The sequence below is a fragment of the Oncorhynchus tshawytscha genome, linkage group LG10 (genome assembly GCF_018296145.1).
Source record: "Oncorhynchus tshawytscha isolate Ot180627B linkage group LG10, Otsh_v2.0, whole genome shotgun sequence".
Classification (NCBI taxonomy): domain Eukaryota; kingdom Metazoa; phylum Chordata; class Actinopteri; order Salmoniformes; family Salmonidae; genus Oncorhynchus; species Oncorhynchus tshawytscha.
Window position 1 is genome coordinate 50,177,459 of NC_056438.1, and position 24,707 is coordinate 50,202,165.

The window sequence follows — 24,707 nt, forward strand, 5'->3', positions numbered from 1 at the left end:
AGAGGTGAGTGTACAAGGTATTTCATCCCACGACAGCACCAGTACACAGACAATACTTAAGCTGCGGAGAAATACCGGTCACTCGAAAATAACGGGCGTAAATACATAACCCGGCAATCAATAACCAGCCGTCAAGAACCGACATGAACAATCAATAAACACGCACACTAACATGTGGGAAACAGAGGGTTAAATAATGAACATGTAATTGGGGAATAGAAACCAGGTGTGTAGAAGACAAAACAAATGGACAATGAAAAGTAGATCGGCAATGGCTAAAAGACCGGTGACGTCGACCACCGAACACCGCCCGAACAAGGAGAGGGACCGACTTTGGCGGAAGTCGTGACAGGTTGCTACTTAAAGTCCCCAGGACATTCACAGTATTAGGCAAGACTGCCTTCTCTTCTTGTGCCCCAGACGCATGGAATAGTCTACAATTCATGCTTCATCTAGATATGTTAGTGCCACTGAAATAATTAAAAATATTGATGGGAGACTGTTACAGAGGAGTGTAAATGCTTTTTTTTTAGGCTGGATCACATTGTTGTATGTTTTAATTATGTAATGTATTGATTGTTGCTGACTTCTTGGCCAGGTCTACCTTGAAAAGGAGACTCTGGGTCTCAATGGGCTTTTCCTGGTTAAATAAAGGTTAAATAAATATGACTGAGTCGCTTCTTAGACCTTGAGGGAGAAGTGAAAGAGGAGAGTCGCAAAAAAACAAAGGATGGGACTGATGACCGAAGAAAGGGAGCAATACGACTTGAAAGTGGCGCTTCTGTTTGTTGACCTTATCCTTTGACTTCTGTCTTGCAGGTGGGCTCGCCGGGCAACGGTAACCATAGCGATGTCAATTCATCATCAGGTGACCTCCTGGACATCCTGCTCCATTCAGACTTTTGTTCAGGCACCAGCTCAGGCACTTCAGGGTCCATGGGTTTCAGCTCTAATGGCTGCGGAACCTCAGCTAGAACGTCTAACAGCAGAATGTCTAATAACAGCCGAACGTTGGGATGTGGAACGTCAGCTAGCGGAGTATCTGGCAGTGGCACAGGTCTGTACACACACCTACCCTAGCCTTATTGTACATTTGTTCTAATTATTTTCCTATTACAGTGCCTTGCGAAAGTATTCGGCCCCCTTGAACTTTGCGACCTTTTGCCACATTTCAGGCTTCAAACATAAAGATATAAAACTGTATTTTTTTGTGAAGAATCAACAAAAGTGGGACACAATCATGAAGTGGAACGACATTTATTGGATATTTCAAACTTTTTTAACAAATCAAAAACTGAAAAATTGGGCGTGCAAAATTATTCAGCCCCTTTACTTTCAGTGCAGCAAACTCTCTCCAGAAATTCAGTGAGGATCTCTGAATGATCCAATGTTGACCTAAATGACTAATGATGATAAATACAATCCACCTGTGTGTAATCAAGTCTCTGTATAAATGCACCTGCACTGTGATAGTCTCAGAGGTCCGTTAAAAGCGCAGAGAGCATCATGAAGAACAAGGAACACACCAGGCAGGTCCGAGATACTGTTGTGAAGAAGTTTAAAGCCGGATTTGGATACAAAAAGATTTCCCAAGCTTTAAACATCCCAAGGAGCACTGTGCAAGCGATAATATTGAAATGGAAGGAGTATCAGACCACTGCAAATCTACCAAGACCTGGCCGTCCCTCTAAACTTTCAGCTCATACAAGGAGAAGACTGATCAGAGATGCAGCCAAGAGGCCCATGATCACTGTGGATGAACTGCAGAGATCTACAGCTGAGGTGGGAGACTCTGTCCATAGGACAACAATCAGTCGTATATTGCACAAATCTGGCCTTTATGGAAGAGTGGCAAGAAGAAAGCCATTTCTTAAAGATATCCATAAAAAGTGTTGTTTAAAGTTTGCCACAAGCCACCTGGGAGACACACCAAACATGTGGAAGAAAGTGCTCTGGTCAGATGAAACCAAAATTGAACTTTTGGCAACAATGCAAAACGTTATGTTTGGCGTAAAAGCAACACAGCTCATCACCCTGAACACACCATCCCCACTGTCAAACATGGTGGTGGCAGCATCATGGTTTGGGCCTGCTTTTCTTCAGCAGGGACAGGGAAGATGGTTAAAATTGATGGGAAGATGGATGGAGCCAAATACAGGACCATTCTGGAAGAAAACCTGATGGAGTCTGCAAAAGACCTGAGACTGGGACGGAGATTTGTCTTCCAACAAGACAATGATCCAAAACATAAAGCAAAATCTACAATGGAATGGTTCAAAAATAAACATATCCAGGTGTTAGAATGGCCAAGTCAAAGTCCAGACCTGAATCCAATCGAGAATCTGTGGAAAGAACTGAAAACTGCTGTTCACAAATGCTCTCCATCCAACCTCACTGAGCTCGAGCTGTTTTGCAAGGAGGAATGGGAAAAAAATTCAGTCTCTCGATGTGCAAAACTGATAGAGACATACCCCAAGCGACTTACAGCTGTAATCGCAGCAAAAGGTGGCGCTACAAAGTATTAACTTAAGGGGGCTGAATAATTTTCCACGTCCAATTTTTCAGTTTTTGATTTGTTAAAAAAGTTTGAAATATCCAATAAATGTCGTTCCACTTCATGATTGTGTCCCACTTGTTGTTGATTCTTCATAAAAAAATACAGTTTTATATCTTTATGTTTGAAGCCTGAAATGTGGCAAAAGGTCGCAAAGTTCAAGGGGGCCGAATACTTTCGCAAGGCACTGTATATACCAGTCACTTCCACTGTACCAAACCTCACTCCTGTAACTGCCTTGGGGGTTTACATATTTGATCAACAAGGCTGGCAGAACAAGAACGAACACAAGATAGAAGGACATTAACATGGCAGCATGACATTACATCCAGCAGTTTGTTGCTTCATGTATGAAGCACTTGAGACCAGAACGCTGGTGCTTCTGAGGTAAGAGATCCTAACTCTGTTTTGTGCGTTCATTCACCCCCACAGTAAGCAGCAGCCCCACAAGCAACAACAGCAGCAACTACTTTGGCACCGTGGACTCCTTCCAGAACAGCTGCCAGCAGGTCAAAGTGCACTCCAGTGGCGGGAGTGGTGGTAGCGCTAGCGAGGGGCGGCCAATGGAGGTAGAGGAAAGCCAATATGACAAGTATGTACTGCAGGATCCGCCGTGGTTAGTCACCGCCAACGCTGACGACAAGGTCATGCTGACCTATCAGATGCCCTCCCGGTGAGTGGGAGGAGACAGGAGAGAGGCGGCACGCAATGTGCCTTGGAATATGAGAAAGTTGTCTGTGAATGCATATCTGGGTCAGTTTGGGATTTTTGAAGGGGCGGGCTTAGGGGAAGGATAAGGGGAGGGTAAACTGATCCTAGATCTGTGACCACAGACAACTTCTACCCAGAGCATGAGTCCTAGTGCAATGTTTCCCAAAATGATGAGTGCCCATGAATGCTGGGGTTAGAAATATTTGTTGGTTTTTATTTGGTTTATTTATTTACACATTTTTCAGATGGGAACACAGCATCTTTGGGAAATACATTGCACAGCACACATTGCACAGCATAGATACTACCCACTCCCTTCCACTCCCACCTACTCCGTCCCTGTATTTACCTGCTGGATTTATGTCCACAATGGATCCCAAAAATATATGTATGTTTGTGTGATGCATCTTATGATGATGAAAGCGTATGAGGTCTTTTGTCGCTGGCTTGCAGTTCTAATGTATGCCTATAAGATGGGACACTTGCACAAGTTGTCAGGCAAAGTGGGTTTGGAGAAAATGTGTGATTTCTTCAAGGCTAGTTTTGAATTATTCCAGATATCATATCTAGTGGACCCTGAAGATCAGTTCAACATCAGCTACACTACCGTTCAAAAGTTTGGGGTCACTTAGAAATGTCCTTGTTTTTGAAAGAAAAGCGTATTTTTTTTTGTCCATTACAATAACGTCACATTTTGATCAGAAATACCGTGTAGACATTGTTAGTGTGTTAAATGACTATTGTAGCTGGAAACGGAGGATTTTTAAAAATGGAATATCTACAGAGGCCCATTGTCAGCAACCATCACTCCTGTGTTCCAATAGCACGTTGTGTTAGCTAATCCAAGTTTATCATTTTAAAAAGGCTAATTGATCATTAGAAAACCCTTTTGCAATTGTTAGCACAGCTTAAAACTGTTGTGTTGATTTAAAAAAGCAATAAAACTGGCCTTCTTTAGACTAGTTGAGTATCTGGAGCATCAGCATTTGTGGGCTTGATTACAGGCTCAAAATGGCAGAAACAAAGAACTTTCTTCTGAAACTGATCAGTCCATTCTTGTTCTGAGAAATGAAGGCTATTCCATGCGAGAAGTTGCCAAGAAACTGAAGATCTCGTACAACGTTGTTTACTTCTCCTTTCACAGAACAGTGCAAACTATCTCTAACTAGAAAAGAAAGAGGAGTGAGGCTGGTAACTCTAATGAACTTATCCTCTTCAGCAGAGTTAACTCTGGGTCTTCCTTTCCTGTGCCGGTCCTCATGAGAGCCAGTTTCATCATAGAGCTTGATGTTTTTTGCGACTGCACTTTCAAAGTTCTTGAAAAGTTCCGCATTGAGTGACCTTCATGTCTTAAAGTAATGATGGACTGTCGTTTCTCTTTGCTTATTTGAGCTGTTCTTGCCATAATATAGACTTTGTATTTTACCAAATAGGGCTATCTTCTGTATTCCACCCCTACCTTGTCACAACACAACTGATTGGCTCATATACATTAAGAAGGAAAGAAATTCCACAAATTAACTTTTAACAAGGCACACCTGTTAATTGAAATGCATTCCATATGACCTCAAGAAGCTGGTTGAGAGAATGCCAAGAGTGTGAAAAGCTGTCATCATGGCAAAGGGTGGCTACTTTGAAGAATCTCAAATATAAAATATATTTTGATTTGTTTAACACTTTTTTTGGTTACTACATGATTTCAGATGTGTTGATGTCTTCACTATTATTCTACAATGTAGAAAATAGTTTAAAAAATCAAGAAAAACCCTTGAATGAGTAGGTGTGTCCAAACTTTTGACTGGCACTGTATGTCTTTCACCTGGTCATATAAGTCACATAGTTCAGTATACCGAGTGTGTATGTTCCTTGGTCTACTCAGGGGCATCGACTGTGTGCTTAGGGAAGACCGAGAGAAGCTACGTGTGATGCAGAAGAGCCAGCCGTGCTTCACCGGGGAGCAGCAGATAGAACTGGGGGAGGTCCACCCCTGGATGAGGAGAAGAGGTCATGGACGCCCAAGGTCATGGACGCCAAGGTGAGCTCTCTTTCCCCCCTCTCTCATTTTCACAATCACTCTGTCTTCCTTTCTCTCTCTCTTTTACACTACAGGCAGCCATTCACATTTGTCAAAAGCAAGTCTGAAAGTAACTAACAGAAATGTGTTGTTTTTTGTTAAGTGTGGGCTGTGAGAAGGACACTCCAGAGGTGTTGTTGTCTGAGGAGCAGCCTGGCCTGGATATGGGAGACACAGAGACTGAGGAGGTCAGCCCCTACAGGAAGCCCGGCGAGGAGCCCTTTTAACATGGACACCTGTCCCTCTTCTGGCCTTGGATCATAACAGCCACATCCACCCCCTGAATCTGCCCCTGTTAATTGTAGCAGCATCACCTCCGCAAAAGGCTCATTCTCAAGCGACATCAATTATTCACCAAGTCCCACCCTCAGCTGTTCCATACAAGACCATTTTTTTATTTTACCAGGCAAGTCAGTTAAGAACAAGTTATTATTTACAATGACAGCCTACCGGGTGAACAGTGGGTTAACTGCCTTGTTCAGGGGCAGAATGACAAGATTTTTACCTTGTCAGCTTGAGGATTCGATCCAGCAACCTTTCGGTTACTGGCCCAACGCCCAACCACTAGGCTACCTGCCGCCCCATATTAGACTGCCTAGTACCGCTTGCACCTTGCGGGTACAAACCTTTTCTACAACAAACTAAACTGTATTGAAATTCTGCTACAGCCTGAGAGACCAGGGAACATACAGACTGTTACATCCCACCTGGTCAATTAATTTTCTGTGTGTGTGTGTGTGTGAGAGAGAGGAAAAAGAAGAGTGAGTTAGTGTGTCCACAACACAGTTCATGTTCTATCAATTGTTTTTTCACTTATTGAAATTAATGTTTTCATTGAAAACGTTTTGACCGTAGTAGTCTTGTATTTGTGTTAATTTAGAGCCCTGGGGCTAGCATCAACATTTTAACACTGATGCTCCCAATTTAAAGAAGTTAGGAGCACCACATGAAATGTAGGGGCACCAGAATATATCGTGTTTTATTGTAATACAGCCTATATTGGGCCTATACGAATTCAAGGTACTTTTGAGGGACATGATTTTCCCTAGAAAATAATGTAATATGTATATAAGATATTAATTTATTGTAAAAGCTAAAAATATTTCACCTTTATTTAACCAGGTAGGCCAGTTGAGAACAAGTTCTCATTTATCAACTGCACCCTGGCAAAATGTTGAAAGGAATAACTGTCATCGAAATTACAAAGTAATGTGTGGAATATTAGGTTTCTACATTGTGTAAAAGCACTATTGAGATGCATTACATTAAATTGTATACTGTCTCTTCAAAAACGGCAGAAGATCTGACATTCATTATTTTCTACTGTCACTGATCTCCTGAAGCAGCTATCCCTTTTCCTTTCTTTCTATGCCCCCAAATGTTTGGATATACTGGTGACGTTCCCAGGTTGTTAGCTAGCTAACCAATGAGGTAACATGACTGAAGTGTAAACAAATGGATAACGACATGGTTTATGAATGTAAAATGCAGACCCAGCGACCCGCTATAGGAAGATAAAAATGCTGCGCCGGTATTATGGTTCAGATCTTTTGACGTAGGCCCGGTTTTCCAAAATAATCTTAAGACTTAAGTTAATTGTTAGCACCATGGTGCTTAATGGTTCTAATGATGAATTTAACGTTAAGATGCTTTTGGGGAAACCCGAGGCACTGATTGAAATTGAAGCTTTCGCTGTGGTAATGGTGCAACCATGACTCTAAGGGCACTCGGGGAAAATACGTTAGAGCGAAGCATTATTTCATCAATTTCTTTTCTTTCTTTTTTTCCTAGGCCCACAGTGCTCCCAAAATAAAACTCCGGGTCACACAGCAAAATATTTTGTTGCATATCCAATATATAACATGATGATGTTGATATCTGTTTGTTGTTGAAAAGACTTACAGGATTTCTAGTCTATTATGTTGGCTGACTAAAAGGTTTGGCAGAAGAAGCTTGTAGAGAAGTTGCTTTCTAGCCTGTGGTTGAATGTTCTCATAGAGCCCTTTCCAGTACATGACACACTGACATCACGCACAGATGTGCGTGACTCTTGACTGCAGTAAGAAAGCCATCACCATCTGTGCCCATTCAACATAGCCATGGTTGACCTTTTTAGTACTTAGAACTTTTTATTGGGTTCTCATAAACCCTTTGTTTTGTCCTGTTTCAACAGAAATAAATTGACTTGGGTAGTTTTCGGCAGTTGATGTACCACCTGAGCTAGCCAAAAGTTCAATCACACTAGACCTGAATCAAAAGATGAAACCAGCAGCCAAACAATTGAAGACCGATATTCTGATGTTTTTTGAAAGTGCAATGTGAACTTTTGTTAGTCAGTAGAGCAATGTTACGTTATTTATGTCAGTTTCCTTAGCTAATTCCCTACTTTTCTATCTGGACTGGTATAAACAGCTCTAATGTTACAGGCTTCACTGTCATGGTGCACAGTGAGTACACAACACTATGCTCATCATGTCTTTTTGCAGTATATTATAACAACCAGTGAATGGATACAACGTTCCATCTTGAGTTGATGGGTAGGCTACAGTCTGGGATCTGGGAATAATGGTCATTTCAATGATTGAACCATTGATACTATTCTTGGACAATATAATGTATCAAGGTATACCAAGGTAATTCTTTGTCATGCCTCATCTGAGCAGGATCAGGTGGTGACAGGGGTCTCAGCAGGGTCAGGCAACCAGAGAAGGCCAGTATGTGACGGCGCTAAGGTGAACTTTTGCAGATGCTACACTTTAAAGGTGCAGCACAGTCATTCTGATGTCTGCATTGGCCGTGCAGCATTTACGGTGACACGGCCTCTGCAGAAGTCCAGGCATTCATACTTCTTGCGCTTCGCAGAGCAGCACAGAGCTGTTGTGAAGGAAGTTGTCAAGGAAGTGAGTTTGTGTTTATACAGGACCTCCCGCCCTCACCTACCGTCAACAATCGTGTCAATGCAGAGCTATACGGAGCCATCTGCATTGTTACAACATTTGATAGGTGAACGGTGATGCAGTGCAGAGCGCAATTTGGCCTCTGCGTGCCTTCGGAGGCTTCGCAATTGTGTCACACCATCCATACGGAGCCTCCGAACACATTTTCGGACCAAGCATAATATATTGGCTCTTATTCTCTGTGCAGCAAACACTGGACAATCCAGAAGCTTGAAACTATTTTAAGGGAGTCTGACAAACCTCTAAAATTGATAGCGGTTTTCCCAATGACACTAAACATGTCAAACAAAAATGTGAGGAAGACCTGAGAGACACTATTGATGATGATGATGAATTGATATACAGATATGTTTGAATGCCCCAGTCTAAAATGTCTTACTCATCATTCAGGATGATCCGTAATCATTGTAGAATCCACATTAATGTAGAAGTGTTTAGAAACATATTCTATTCTTATTTACAATAAAAGTGACTCCTGAAGGGTCATATTAGATTGTGTAGAAATGCAGGAAATGAGCTTTAGATGAGCCCCCCCCCCTGTTTGTACCTGGTTACATGTACACTGAACAACACAGCATCTTTTCAGCATTTTTGTTATTTAACAAAAAATCGACAACGAAGTTGTCTCTTTTACAATGAGGGTCGATATGAAAGTATGTTGATTTTCGTCAGTTTGTTGCGGTGGTCAAGGGGAATTTCTTATTATTACCTGAATACCGACTGGGACTGTAGCATTTTTAAATATTTTTTATTTCACCTTTATTCAACCAGGTAGGCCAGTTGAGAACAAGTTCTCATTTACAGCTGCGTAGTTTATTACACGGGCATAAAGCAATTGGAACAGATGTCGAAGGCATTTGTCAAGACTCCTGTCTATTCTTCAAATATAAAGCATAACATTAAAAAAATGTGCGAACACTCTAAACACACAAATTGTCGACCTGCACTTTTCCTAAATTATTTCTGTACAGATTGTCTTGTATTTCTGTATTTATTGTGTTGTTGGATAGTCACTCTAAAATGTGGACATTTTTTTTATTTTATTTGCTATTCTGTGTTGACAATGTTTCAAAATAAAAATGAAAGATTTCAATATATTTACACTTTTCTAGGCTACTCTTTATGAAACAAAAATGCTATGCTGTGTTGATAATGTTTCTAAATGAAAGATTTCAATATATTCACACTTTTCTATGCTACTCTATGAAAACACAAAAATTTGACGAATGTAATAAAATCAAGTAGGGGTTAATTTACATGTATTTATTTCATGCCAAATGTTAGGGTACATTTTTCGTGTTTGTGTGTATTCAGGAAGCAGGCCATTGTGGATATTAGGCCTAGTGGTTATTACCTTTCAGTGGAAATAGCCTATTGTCTATAAAGAAGGAGATCCGCTCCCAAGTGCTTATTTTGACGTTCACAACCTGCTATAACTTTAACCGAAAAGGCCCATTTTATGGTTTTCCTATTATTTCACTGCAACTCTTTCATCGTGGTTTTAGTTCTTTATTAATTAGGTTAATTTAGGTAGATGATTAATGGCACGCTCTTAATTTGAGAATTGAGAGAGCCTCGGTAATAAGTAGGCCTACTTTGTGTGAACAACTTGAGCAGTTACAGAAATTGACCTTTGGTGAGATGATTGGCCATTTGAAACAGTATCTGTGCGTTAGAGACCTCTCTGACACCCAGAAAGCTCCGATTCAAACTCCCATTCAGCAGCTCTGCAAGCGTTATAATGTCAAAATACGTTCCTTGATCACCAAGTTTGGATTTTCACTGAGCAACTATCTTAATTTACTCTCGTTATGACCGGTATGTACTTCCAAAAAGGTCTAAATATAAAATTGACAAGCAACCTAAAACAATGCCTATTCGGCACCTCCAAGCTCCGTATGTGGAAACGCACAGGTCGGAAGTCTACAACCGCTCCGAAGAGGCATTTTTTCGGTTGTCTGTACATTTATCTTTGGACCTTTCTTGGATGTACATACCGTCTGTAATGGGAGTGAGTAAATGGAAATAGTTTCTCAGCGAACCTCAATATTTGGTGTTCAAGGAACGTAATTTTGACATTTTAACTTGCAGAACTGCTGAATTGGAGTTTAAGTCGGAGCGTTCTGGGTTTATAGAGGTCTCTAACACACAGATGGGCTACTGATTGAATTGGCCATATGCTCACTTCAGTAGCCTAGGCCTGCACGTTCGAATGTGTGCCATTTCAAAATAGGCCTATCAACCACTGTAGGCTATTTTAGTATTTCCATTTCCCCCTGGTGTATAGAAAGAACACGTAATATTTGCCTAAAAATGCAAGAGGAGAGGGTCACATAAAATCCTCATGCTTGCAAATAAAAACCCACAGCATGGCTAGATTATCAGTGGAAACTGGACAGGAAGGCAGACAGGCGGACAGACGGTGGGGAAGATTCTCCCACAGCTATTAGCAGCGTGGATCAAAGCGACCACCGTAATTCACATCCCTCGCAATTCGCACCTCTCCCAATTTGAGGATCAGGTGTGAAACTGGACAACTCCCCTCCTGCTGTGACGCCACCTCTGGGGTTCCGCTAATCCGGAGTCGGCTCCATCACAAATTGAAAACAGTCTGTGAATGTCCCCTAATAATGTGGATTTCAGGTACAGAATTAAAATACAATTTATCCAATCGTTATTGAGCCACCTTGGCTTGACTACGTTACAGAGTATGCCTATTTGTTGAGTTGTCACAAACCAACACGCACGCTGCGTTGTGTATGGGGCAGCGATAAGTAAATATCGATGTGTCAGAAGTGACACTTGAGGACATCAGAGCAACATCCAAGATGTCACTTTACAGGCCGGCCACTGAACCGAGGAGAGGGGCTTTGATATTGATTTTAGGTGCCTTTGATGTGGTGTGCTGCGACATCTTTCATGTTAAAACGGTTTACTTCTTAAAAGAGTGCCAGTTTTGTCTGAAAGGGATAGAAGAAAAGCTGTGAGCAGAGAGAAATATTATTTTGGTGTCCATCTACCTGTTCGGCACTAAGCACATGTTCAATGGCTCCCGAGTGGCGGAGCACAATTGGTCCAGGTTAGGGGGAGGGTTTGCCAAGGTACGCCATCATTGTAAATATGAATATGTTCTTAAATGACTTGCCTAGTTAAATGAAATAATACAAATGTCTGAGATCATGCAGCCCAAAAATATGAGAAGGCACAACATATGTGAGGGTGGCCAGAGGGGGCTATGCTGTGATCTGTAAGTCTCAGAATTTAAAAACATGTTCAAATAGCTTTTCCTGCAATCTAGAGCCATAATCATTATGCTTAACTCTAAGCATAACTCTTGAGCTGTCTGTATCCCCCTGACTTGTGGTTCTTTTTTAAATAAACAAAATCATCTCTGCATCTCTGCTAACATCTGGGTAAAAGAAGATTCAGTACATTTAGTTATTGCTTGTTTTTCTAAAGTCTAGCAACCTTGACCACAGGCATGCCAGCTAAGATAGTTAGTCAAGCTGGCTACACTAACTTGATTGATAGCCTGAAATGCCTTCTTGGTAGCTAGTTATGATGTTGGGTGATTGGGAACCTATCCTGGGTATCTAAAGCCAACTTCATGAAATTGCTAAGTAGCTAGTAGTATTACTGCTTGTCAAATTTCAAGGAGGAATTTAACGCTGTCAGAATACAAATGAAGGCCATCAAATGAACCAGGTGCCAGATCTCACACTGCATTGTTGAGAAGAAGTTGCCTGACAACTCAAAATGAATTCTTCCACGGCTCTATGTTCCCTACATACTTCAGTCTAGACTGCCACCAGAAGTCGTTTGTGATGTCAAAATTAGGTGTGTTGTACAAAACAAAGTCATCAGCGATGTAATCATTTCTAACCAATTAGAGAATTTAAAAACTCTGCTTTACTCACTGTTCTGGCTTGGCCCAACCCATCGGTTTCTGGGACCAATCAGAATGGTTTGAATGTGTGGGTTCTAGAACTCTAACCTAACATGGCAGGCGAAAATGAAAATGCCTAGCCGAGTTCTAAAACGCCTGAGCGGAGTTCCGACATCCGTTTTTTAGTATAAAAGGAAACTAGGTTGAATTAGCTGTATCCCTGAAAACCGGATACATCTGGTTGTTGGCAACTCCTCTAAGGGTGTTGAAATCATTGGGGAGGAACTCAGATCTAGACTCATTGAGGAGAAGAAACTAGCGTCCGTGGGCATGGCTTAGCGTTTGACCAGAGCAAGGAGTTTGGTTAGCCAGGCAAGACAAGAAGGACAAACCCAGACATTCTCACCTGATAAAGGCCCACTGGTCCAGCTGTGCTAAAGTAGTCCTATATTAAACTTCAAAGCCTACCTTCACACACACAAAAGGCACAGTGTATTGCTGAGATGTGATTACTGTGGAATGACTGTTTGATGCTAGTTTAGCAGGAAAGCATTTAACCATTTCTGGTCCCTGTTTTTTGAAGTGTGCTACAGCAATATGTATTTTATTTAACTAGGCAAGTCAGTTAAGAACAAAATCTTATTTACAATGATGGCTTACCCTGGCCAAACCCTAACAACGCTGGGCCAATTGTGCACCGCCCTACAGGACTCCCAATTATACAGCCTGGAATTGAAACAGGGTGACACCTCGAGCACTGAGATGCAGTGCCTTAGACCACTGCGCCACCCAGGAGCCCCCTAATATATACTTCTCTGAAACAACAGACAGATTGTGCATTATTTCATGTGAAAATGTTCACAGCTGAGTAAATAGGATAAACTGAGTCCAATATGAAGAGAAAATCAATTTAATGAAATTAACTATGTCAGTGTATGACAATTTGTCTGAAAAACATTTGTTATTACAATGTTACAGATAACATAAAATATTTATTTGATTAAACCTACACAAATAAAAAATAAAATAATTTACACACAACACGGCATTATTCAGTGTGGTGTACTAGGACATGGTACTTTCTATACAGCCATACTATCAACAAATACATATTTACATCTGTACAACCTAGAATTCTGGCTAAAAGACACAAAAATTGCTTTTTAAAATGATGCCACCTCTAGCCTACTTGCAACCAGACTTTGCATTACCAAGTAAAGTCATTGTAGTGATAATGTCCCACTTCTCATGCTATTCCTACGTCTGTCATCCAACAGTCTAACAAGATTACAAGGAATTGTATCTTCAAGTATACAGAATAAAACACAATATACAATAACTTTTTTAGGCTATTCCTCTAGTAACTGACAGTTGTAGGTCTACAGTAATTTGGCTCTACCAAGGTCTCCACATGGACTTGGAATAGGCCACTCTGGGCATGTTCAGAACATCCTGGTTTTCAGCGTCCACAGAGATGTGGCTCTGCTCAGAGTCAGTCTCGTCCAGATCCGAGCACAGGTCATCGCTGGAGGTGGTGGAGGGCGCTGGGGAGAGGGTTGAGGAGCTTTCGCTGGGGATGCTCCGTCCTCCAGGGGAGACCAGTGCTGCGTAAATGCCCTCAGAACTGGGCCAAGTGCTGCTGCCATTAGTGGAGCAGTCCGCCATAATATCCTGGAGCATCACCTGGAGTCTGTCCTCGTCGTTCAGAGGCATACATTCCAGGAGGTGGTTCAAGAGCTCCGCCGCGAGAGTCGCGTCGATTCCCGGACAGCTGGACACAAAGGTGTGCACCTCATGCATGCACTGGATGTAGCCAGCAGCGAACCTTTCACTCGCCTCCTGGTTCACTGGGTCTACCTCTGACAAAGCACAAACAGAAGCCCCATTTATACCTGGCTCTAACATTCATTATTGGTCCTGATCCTGTCCACATTCTGATGTTTCCCACATTTTTAGACAGGTGTTGACGATTAAAAGACGCATTGTGATCTGATTGTGATCAAATCTTATAAGTGTAAACAGACAAGATCAGATCAAGATCAGGATCAAGGACGCATGTTAGAGGCAGGTATAAACAGAGCTAGAGAGATACACAAATGAGACATACTGAACATAGGCCTTACACAAACAACATTCTACCAGTTGGGTGAAAATGTCCAATGTGCATAAGTGCATAATCCTATAGTTTACCTTGTCCTTGGTTTTGAAGGATACTCTCCACTCGTTTTACAGTCATTTCCAGCACTTCGGCATTCTCCATCTTTGATTGTAACTGTGAATGGCATATTGATAGGCTACAATGTCAATAACTGGTTTACAATGCAACGATAATAGGCTACACAAAGAGAGGGGGCATGTGATATAAAGTGACATAAGATGTGCAAAAACATACATCTGTGTCTGCGAGAAGAACTCTGAGTTCCTGCAAACTTTCATTGATGCGAGCCCGTCTCTTTTTCTCAACCAACGGCTTTCTGATCTAGAAAAATAAAAATCACCGCCACATTAATAAATTAGGCTACATTTAGTCAAATCAAAGACCACTCAATACACGACAATTATCGTCACTTTGGCCTACCTTTCTGTCCACTTTAATGCCATAGTATTCATCTTCGTCTCTACTCAGTTCTTTTTTGATATTGTGAGTGGAGGCCATGTTGTTGATGTTTAACCCAGACACTGCCCGAGGTTGGGTAAATCCACACGACCGTTACACTCCGTAAATGGGACAGATGGCCGCCGGTCCCTGCTGCAAACAAAGCCGAGCTGTATTTTTGCGCAGACGGGTACTAGATTTGTTATGCAGCCTCAAGCGCAACGATAGTGCCAGTAGTAGTAGGTATTTATAACGCCTCATTTAAATGTGAATAGAGGGGCTGACTGCGCGAGCAAGAGATTGTTCAGCGCACTTGCGAATCAGCCAATCGCTGATCAAGCCTTTTGTCCTCTGTGCGCCATAGAAATTGTCTGCAGAGGGAGAGGATTTGGCTAGACCACAAGAGGGATATTCTTTGGCTTCTGTCCCAGCCCGAAATAAGTTTTTATTTTATAACCCACAATTCTAGTCTGCTCCAGAGACCAATATGCTTTGAAAGATAGATGGAAATTAAATTATAACAAGAAATCGCAAAGAGACAATTAATCATAACATATAAAACACATAAAACCGATATTTATGGAATTATGAAATATAAAACAATAAGTAAACAATATTCCTAAAGGATCATTTTGAATGTGCCCTGTAAATGTTTGATTTTGTACTCATCATTGTACCTTCTGACTCAAACAAACACTTAGGCAAATTGCAAAACCATTAGCAAACACCATTAGCCTATTGAATCGTTCAACATTAACAGACAATTATCACATTGCGTAATTAGTCACCTTTACGTGTATTTCAAGTTTAGTTGTGGGCCATTGCACTTAATACATGTCATGTCCAAAGTTGAGGCCAATTTCAACCCAATTCAAGACAATTAACAGAATGGGACTTTAGGCCAAATTTGAATCGGAAAATGTGTCACATATCGTCCACCCTTAGTCTTGAATAGGCTAAAGAAAGTATTCTCAACACCATGTGGCTTAGTTGGTGGAGCGTGGCACTTAGAATGCCGGTGTTGTGGGTTCGATTGTACTGTACGTCCAGACAGAACATCTGCTAAAATGACAAAATCAAAATGTTTATATATATTATTGTAGGCCAACTCAACCTTTGGCACATGGGCTCCAATGCTTATCTTTATTGAGAGTTGTGAAATGAATTGAAGATGTTTCTCCATTTGCGCTCTATTGCTACGATCTGACAGACAGACAGCTAATACATTGCTATAGGGGTTGTTATCTCATATGAATAGTTTATTAATGCGTATGCATTATAGTATGGCCTTTAGAATAATTAAACAGCTAAATTAAACACAAAGTAAATTTCCCACTGTGTAAACTCAGACTCCGTAGTGATTATACATGTGTGGTTAACATTCACATAGCGTTCTCTCACATATCAAATTTCACGTCATTAAAGAGATCATTTCAGTATCATTCCTGTATAGGCGTATCATTATAGACTTCCGGATGATCAGAGTTTATTCGGGCAAATCAGAAGAGAAAAAGCGCTAAAAATAAGATGAGGAAGGTATACCCATATCTGGTGCAAACCTTCAAAATAAAGGTCCCCTAACGAATCTTGCAAATAAACACCATATTCTGAATCTAATTCATGCAGTGAAAAACGTCCATTTAGGTGCAAACTGTTATAAATACAGCAATATCTATACACACTCAATTATTATAAAACACAATTACATAAACAACAGGCTAATAAAAGCAACATTTGAATCAACCTCATATGGATGTCGACAATTATTTTGAAAAGTGATAAGGGTATGATTTTTTTCGAGTCCCACATGCTGTTGTTCGTCACAGCTACGCTTATCTGAGGTCAGAAAGGATATTGATAGGACGGGGGCGAGAGAACAGTGCAACTATATAATCAACCAGCATCGAATGAGGAAGTCAGTGTATTGAAAAAGATAGACAAAGTGAAGATGGTGAAGATTACTTTCCAGTCGGTCTCTGCGCAGAAAGCAGATAAGGAGCTCGATGGAGACAAAGCCGAGATTCTCATGCCCTATGAACACGTGAGTTCAGCATCTCTTTTCTATGTTCGGTGTTTTGACATACCGTTGTGGAGAAAGAGGGATTTTTTTTTTCTGACCAAGATGCAATAATTAGATTATATCAAGGCTATTTTTCCAAAACAACATAAAAGCAGCAGTAGGTCAATTTGCATATAGTACCACGACATCATTTATTGTTAATATTATTTGTACTATTGTTACCAGCAATGATACACTGTTGCAGTGAAAGCGTTGGAAACACGGATCCAAAGTAACATTTTAAAACCGATACAAGCTAGACAGCACAGCCGGAGGATGTTGACATTACGTCACCTTCTTAGGCTAGCGGGGGGGTACGACCACTACACACTGCAGGGGTGTATTCATTCCGCTGATTTTGTTGCAAAACGTTTCTTAAACTGAACGAAATGGGCCGGGACTTACCTTAATTAGTCCAATAGAAACTCTCTTTTTGCTGTTTGCTTCCGTTAAACAGTTGCCGTAATGAATACACCACAGATGTAGCCACGAATCGTAAGCTCTCCTATACAATTTAAGTCGAATAATAGTTATGTTTATCGAAAGCTTTCAAGAACAAACAATTATAGGTTGATATTGTGAAGTTATATCACATCAATAATTACCATGCAAATTGAGCATACAAATGGGGACGTTATTGCTGCGCTATGGTTACGTCACCGAAGTGGTTTCCCCGGCCAATCCAGAAGGTAGCGCGCGAGGGCCACCTGCGCAGTGGGGTTGTTGTATTATTTATTTATTTAAATGTAAATGAGGACGCAATGCATTTATTTACATAGTGTAATGTGATTTGTTTTCCTTGTGTCATGATCACTCTAATCTATGCAGTCTGATAATACTTCACAGGTGCAATATGGTAGGTACAATATAGGTTTACTTCGGGTGGCTTTCATATGTTCTGTTCATTCAAGCCAGATGAAGGAAAGGAGATGAGGAAAGAAACAAAGTCACACTGTAGAGGGTCATAAGACATATGCATTTGGTTACATAACTGTCAGAGAGCTGCTAAAAGGGTGGCCATACTGGATTTGCATAAAAAAAGCCTTTGCCAAGTGTTGACTCTTAGTGTTCACACACTGTTTCTGTTAGCGTTGACACCACAGTTGTAGGTCTGTGTCGTTAGAGAACACCTGGATAGTATAGTGTTTTCCTGCCATTTGTGGCAAACAGAATTTTATTTCTACAGGTGGCAGAATAAATGCATTGTGAGTTTTGCAGTTGGACTGTCAAACTCTGAGCAACTGTAGGCCTATGAGCTAGATAACTCTACCCTCCATCAGATTTAGAAATAGCCTACATTGGGTGGGAGACAGGGGATTCTTGCAAAGGCGTCATAGGATTCGTGTATATACCAAATCTGTATAAAGCCTATGAATACCATCTCCGGCTTGAGATTCCTCTTCCATGCAATCGCTCTGATCTCCCTCCTACCGGAGGTGGTGATGTAACAGCTGTCACAGCTATAAATAAGGCACTTGGAAGTAGAGGTCTATGAATAGAGCTCCCAGACAACCGTGCCAGCCTCCTTCGCCGTCACTCGGCACACACAACACAATCCGTCTCATCCCGTTTGATCCTCCGTAGTCCCTAGCAACCGTGTGTGGGTACCGTCTCTAGCTAGCGACTAGCGTATCGCTAATAGCGAACAGACTGACGGTAGGGCTGATAGACTGTGGGTGGGCTGTTGGGATGAGGAGCCATCTTCAGCCTACAGTACGTCTTGGAGAATTCCTCTCTGACTAACCACTTGGCAAGGACAGAGTCATCTCATCACAGACTAAGCAAGCAAGATATGGCTTGGTAGGGTGTAGCACAGGAAAGTGTCGCTGTGTAAGGAGTTCACTCTTAAGATATTATATGACTGATTATTTCTGCTCAGATGAACTTGATGATTTCACAGTACTGCTTTTCTTCTTGGGTGAAGATCACTGCTTAGCTACTTGAGTGAAACGGAAACGGCAGTTTCATAGTGGAAGCATCCTGCCGATAATTCTTATCACTCTTATCTAACATTGGCCTGTAGGACTGACCTGTGCATTGTTTCTTCCACCAGGAGCTGGTTCTTCCTCTGAGGCCCAAGAAGTCTCATCTGAACGGACTGCTTTGTTCCACCTTTGGCCTGGTGGTGTTCATGTCAGGACTGGTGCTGGCCTCCATATATGTCTATCGCTATTACTTCATACCACAGGTATATAATACAACTATACTACACAACTACCACTAGTCACTTATTTTTCATACTACAGGTCAAATATTATTACTTTTACATACCTCCTCATACACCTTGCTAACCTATACTACTGTACAACTACCAGTAGTAGCTACTACTACCTGCTACATCATACCTCACATATTCAATCATACAGACAGATTGGTTCTGATTGAACCAATGATATAGATATACCACAGATAGATATCCCGCTAACTATCCTAACCCTATTCTGATCTGTTCTCCCTGTGTGTTCTAGATTCCCGAGGACAGTCTGTTCCACTGCAGGGTTCTGTATGAGGACTCTGTGCACGCCCCCATGCACGGCAGACAGGAGCTGGAGGAGAACGTGGGCATCTACCTGGACGACAACTACGAGCAGATCAGCGTGCCCGTACCCCATTTTGGAGGGAGCGACCCAGCAGACATCATCCACGACTTCCACAGGGTAAGAGCCAAGGGAACCTCAGTCATCCCTATGTCAATACACACAGCCAATGTGGAGTATGATACAAGGTAGCCATTTTGTACCAGAAGACTCACCCATTGCCAATTGGTATACATATGAGCATATGATTCTGAAGAATGTGTCTACAAGGCAATGAAAGTTTTATGAGACCTTTTCTGTTAGGAAGTGTCAGACTGGACTGGAGTGCTGACACTTCCTTCCTCCAACTCTGCTGCAAGACGTGGTTAGCAAATCCCTTTCTGCAAAGGTAAAAAGTTATTCAATACCTCGGAATTGATGATACAAATGTTGCTGTCATTTCTAATTCCAGGGTCTGACTGCGTACCATGACATTGCCCTGGACAAGTGTTACGTGATTGAGCTCAACACCACCCTGGTCATGCCACCACGGAACCTGTGGGAGCTGCTGGTCAATGTCAAGGTATGCTGTTGTGTTATGTCTGTCAGAGGTGTGTGAGTGTGTGTGTATCCTTCAGAGAGACATTTTGCTTGGGTGTTTGTTTGCGTGTGTATCCTGCAGTAGAACACTGTGGTCATATCTGATTTAATCTGTGTACGCCCTGTGATATAAAGTGTGTTTGTCTCCCTCTCCAACAGAGGGGGACGTATCTGCCCCAGACCTACATCATCCAGGAGGAGATGGTGGTGACTGGGAGGGTGAGGAACATGAGACAGCTGGGGCCCTTCATCCACCGGCTCTGCTACGGCAAAGACACCTACCGCCTCAAACGCCGACGCGACGCACGCCGACGTAAGTACTACACACACACACATATATTATTTTTCCCTCTATCTCACACACCCGCGTACAATTTCACACTCACACCCACACTGATGTCCTTGTCAACGTGAGATGCATGTAAGTGCTATGCTATCAGTTAGACACTTCCTCTCCTGTACAGAGGAGAGGAGAACAGAAGAGTGTGTGTTTTCACAGTAGTCACTGAGTCAACAGAGAATCCGTGGGTTGACTGACTGTGTGGTGGGAGGAACACTGACCGTCAAGAAGCCTCCATGTGAAACCCATCATCGCAGAGGAAATGGAGATGGCCATGTCGATATCAGAGCTTCCTGTGTGGGCTCAGACGGGGAGTGTGTGTGTGTGTGAGAGCATGCACATACGTGTATGTGTGTGGGCTCCGCCAGGCGCTAGCCTCCCACAATATGAGTTGTTTGGCAAACTTCCACACACACACACCCCTGTATGATTATCATGTCAGAGACATAGCGTGTGTGTTTGTGAGTCATTTCTCCAACACACCATCAGGCAGTGTGCGTGGGGAAGGAAGTGCTGCGCAGTAGGAATTCACTCTGTGTGTCTCTGTTATTAGCCAGTTATAGAACCAGAGCATTGATGTAACATGCTTCCTTGACACTGAACACATATGGACTGATAGGCGACTCCATTGATCCAAGATGAGGCTGGTACCGGTAGTCATGGTAACAGTGAGTGAGGTAGGCAGTGGGCTATAGCTATCTAGTGTTATGAGGATGCCTGTTCATAAACTGTATCATAATGGTTATTAGGCGCCTAATATGTGGATATATGAACACAAATGGGGAGTGGCCAGTACCTCTGTAACCCAGCACAGCAATAGCACAATAGATATCCCAAACCATATCATATCAAAAGTTTGTTATAGGTAGAACATAATTGAACATGACACATAACACTGGATGTAAGCTTTACCTATCTTCTCTTCTTCTCCATCCCTCTCCCCAGGCATCGACAAGCGCGAGGCGAGGAACTGCCACAGCATCCGTCACTTTGAGAACACCTTTGTTGTCGAGACGGTGATCTGTGACAGGGTCTAACTTTTCCGAGGGAGAAGATGGCAAGATGGCCTCCTTACACCACCAAGCCAACTCTTAAACCATACCTCGCACCTCCCTTAGGCGTTATATTGCACTTTAAAAAAAGATTTTGTTTGTCCAAATAGTTATTGGTTTTAATGTTTTCTTTTATTCCTTATTTTGTCCCAAGTTGAAGGGTTGTTTACTGCTCTGGTGTTGGTTTTATTTGTTTTTGTATTCCAATGGTCTGTATAGTTTGATAATGCCGGTAATGCAGTGAATCCTTAGCTTTTTTGTTCCTTGGGTTTTAATGTCATGTTGCACAGATGTTTCTTTGGGATTTGATATGTCTTAATTTGAGGTCGACGCCAGCATAATCAGATGAGTTGTCTCGGGTTTTTACTTCAATCTATTCAGATTGAGTTGGCATGTTTATCCTTTCTGTATTTTACTTTTCTTCTCTTTGTAACCCTGTGCAGTGTGCGTAACAGTGAAGAGAATTGGGCATAATGCTGCTTCATGCGCTGTGCAGACAGACGTGTTTTTATTGGTCTCTCGGTTCAACCAAAGTGAACCCATGATGATTTCTTGTTGTCCAGAAATGCCCGAAACATACCTCATATATTTAAAAGTTTTTTCGCCTGTTATGTAAATCATGAATTGTGTATATGTATTATCCTATAAGCAATATATACTGTATATGCATAGATTTTTTTTATCTAAACTTGTTTTGTGATTGACTGATCATTTCTCTATGGTTTGTCCCTCTTCGTGGTATCTTCCACTCATTGACTCTGTCTGGCTCTCACATGGCTTAGACTGAAGTAGCAGTGCTTTCAATGGGCCAACGGAACCAAATATATAGTCAGTAACGCTATGTGGAGTTGTGAGAGTGTTACTTAGGCATATTTGGGGATGGATCTAGCTTTATAAATTTACCTACGGTGGGACAGGTTTTAGAATTCAACTCTTTCTTTCTGTGTGTCTTTGGCTACTTCCTGATTCTGTGTGCAAGTGAACACTTCAGGAGAAGGGTGGAGCATTGGGACGTGGTTGTCCTCTTCCTTCTGTCTAGTGGGTTCAGCCTCTTGTCTGCAGTTGAATCCTTGTAGCCAGGTTCCATACCTGCTATCCTGATCTACTATCTCTTCATTGCTTGCCTGTCTTGCTCTCTTAACTTTTTTTTTACTATACTGGATGATATGAAGGAATTCTGTTGCTGTTTTAAAGGGAACTACCGTATGTTGTATATTTTCATGATCTGTCCCCTTCTCTTCTGACTCGCCATGCTGTACTGTCATTTGACTTGTATTAGCTTATCCTACCACAGTACCTAATGAATAAACAATTAAACTACACTGCTTATATCTACATATATCTAAAACTACACTGCTTTTATCTTTTTAATTTTCATTGTCCTGTGTGCGTGTTTTAGAGAAACAAAATGACAGATGAGAATACAAAGGCTAAATAAACATTGAATATATTTCTTATATAAAAATAAACATTCCCACAATCCATCATTCAATTGCGGCAAATCCAAGCACAGAAGTCAGACCAATGACCAATAATCAGAGAAAATAACATTGCTACGTTTCATCTACATCCTCCCTTCAGAGGAAGACAATCAACAGGTTTATAAAACGGCTTTATAAAATATAACAAAGGACGAAGCTACAATTTAACAGTCCTATACAACATTTGGTACATTATGTATCTACGGTACTTCAAGGGCTATTAGTGACATCTCTCTTTCCTGCCACACGAACACACACACACACCGCAACTGACATTTCATTCCCCATCACACTCATAATCGACAGAAGAAAGAAGTTTTCACAAAAATGAGACTTTAAGCGATACCGGACAAATGAGGGTGCTTCTTAAGTCAACACCCTAACCAATCTAATTGCCTTCCATTTGCCATTTGACTTCTCACACGCACACATGAATACAGTATAGAAGATGTAAGAACAACAAAGTCCACCATTAACTTGTTCAAGACCATCTCTAGCATTCTCACCACTACTAATGCCAGTCCTCCACTATGAGGCAGAACTAGGCAGAACCATGGAATTAAACTCCAGTTCCTGTATTCCCTCTCCCTATCTTCAGAATCTTGGAGCTGAAGTAGTAGATGAGAGGATCCAGGAAGCTGTTAGCAGAAGCCAAGCAGATAGTTCCATTAAGGAAGTCAAAGAAGGGGAACTGGGATTGTAGGAATTGTAGCTTGTGGAGCCCATATAGGACTACTGCAACATGAAAGGGGATGAAACACACTGTGTAGATCAAAAGGTTGATCACAAGCAGCCACACCATCTGGCTCTTATCCATAGAGGAAGAGGATGAGGAAGAGGAGGCCTTCTGCATTCTCAGCTTAAGCACCACGACCACCGTACAGCCCACGATTACAGCGAACGGAATGACATTTCCCACAATAGCAGCCACGCAGATAATATTGAACCCAAAGTGCCACTCGTCCTGAGTGTAGCCCTCGAAGCAACGCCACCCTACGCACTGGTTCTGTCTGGGATGGTGAGTCAGTGCCACTGGCACCGCCATGACACCAATCAACACCCATACGGCCGCACATGCCTTACAGGCCACACCGATCCTCCTCAGCGGGCGTGAGCGCAGAGGATAGACCACAGCCAAGAACCGGTCCACGCTAATAAACATGATGAAGAACGAGCTGGAGTAGAGGTTGACGTTAAACAGAGTCCCAGAGACTATGCAAGCCAGGTGTCCATAGGGCCAGTGGCGCCTGGCATAGTACAGGATCCGGAAGGGCATGGAGAGGGTGAAGAGGAGGTCTGAGAGGGCCAGGTTGGCCATGTAGATCAAGGGCACCGAGCGGACTCTCAAGCGGCATAACAGGAGCCAGAGAGAGAGGGTGTTGAGGGGAAGACCCAGGGCCAGCACGACACTGTAGGTGGCCGTGAAGAGAGGGTACCTGTAGTGGGTGATGTTGCAGGTGGCGTTAGTCATCTCTGGAGGACTAGCATGAACTGACACTAAACTGCTACAGCTGTCAGAGCTGGATGTTGAAAGATAAAGGCGGTTCTTTTTTTTGCAGTTTATGTCTGTGGTTTCTTCAGATGCAAGTTGCTGAACAGGAAACTCTGGGAAATCCACCCACGCTAGGTTTTCAGCCTTAGGTTTCTCTCTTATTTTTTAAAAGATTGTGTTTGATATTTTATAGAAAATACAAAACATACACATACAAACGACGACATTATACATGCATCACTACATCACACTTGCCCAGACCCACGAGCCCCAACCCATATCTCCATTGTACTTATCACTTTCTGCCACATGGCCTCAAACTGCAGGATTTTTTTCTCCCCGTCGTCAATGCTCTTTCCATTTTTAGATAATATAGTTGATATGGCTGA

The 24,707-nt window shown here is 42.0% G+C and overlaps 4 protein-coding genes across 6 annotated transcripts in view; 2 read left to right on the top strand and 2 right to left on the bottom strand.

Annotated features, from left to right (window-relative positions):
• LOC112260395 (period circadian protein homolog 2-like) overlaps positions 1–8,804 on the top strand; it is a 31,222-nt gene extending 22,418 nt beyond the window's left edge. For 2 of the 3 annotated variants that reach the window (XM_024435464.2, XM_024435465.2), the window contains exons 17-20: positions 820–1,057; positions 2,987–3,227; positions 5,145–5,300; positions 5,443–8,804. In XM_024435464.2, the coding sequence (XP_024291232.1) occupies positions 820–1,057; positions 2,987–3,227; positions 5,145–5,300; positions 5,443–5,566 (759 nt within the window). In that variant the 3' untranslated portion in view covers positions 5,567–8,804. The remainder of the gene's footprint in view (positions 1–819; positions 1,058–2,986; positions 3,228–5,144; positions 5,301–5,442) is intronic. The other variant, XM_024435466.2, reaches the window with a different exon arrangement.
• Positions 8,805–13,076: 4,272 nt separating this feature from the next.
• LOC112260405 (transcription cofactor HES-6) lies at positions 13,077–15,150 on the bottom strand. Its single transcript, XM_024435477.2, has 4 exons — positions 14,761–15,150; positions 14,575–14,661; positions 14,373–14,454; positions 13,077–14,041 (listed from the first exon to the last, which is right to left on the bottom strand). The coding sequence occupies exons 1-4, from the start codon at positions 14,836–14,838 to the stop codon at positions 13,578–13,580; spliced, it is 711 nt and encodes a 236-aa protein (XP_024291245.1). The 5' UTR covers positions 14,839–15,150; the 3' UTR covers positions 13,077–13,577.
• A 1,450-nt stretch (positions 15,151–16,600) lies between these two features.
• On the top strand, positions 16,601–22,667 carry LOC112260402 (integral membrane protein 2C). The gene is made up of 6 exons (XM_024435475.2): positions 16,601–16,819; positions 18,891–19,025; positions 19,306–19,494; positions 19,826–19,936; positions 20,113–20,266; positions 21,239–22,667. The coding sequence occupies exons 1-6, from the start codon at positions 16,727–16,729 to the stop codon at positions 21,328–21,330; spliced, it is 774 nt and encodes a 257-aa protein (XP_024291243.1). The 5' UTR covers positions 16,601–16,726; the 3' UTR covers positions 21,331–22,667.
• An 84-nt stretch (positions 22,668–22,751) lies between these two features.
• lpar5a (lysophosphatidic acid receptor 5a) lies at positions 22,752–24,433 on the bottom strand. Its single transcript, XM_024435472.2, has one exon. It carries the CDS (start codon positions 24,295–24,297, stop codon positions 23,386–23,388), a length of 912 nt encoding a protein of 303 aa, XP_024291240.1. The 5' UTR covers positions 24,298–24,433; the 3' UTR covers positions 22,752–23,385.
• Between the last annotated feature and the right edge of the window lie 274 nt (positions 24,434–24,707).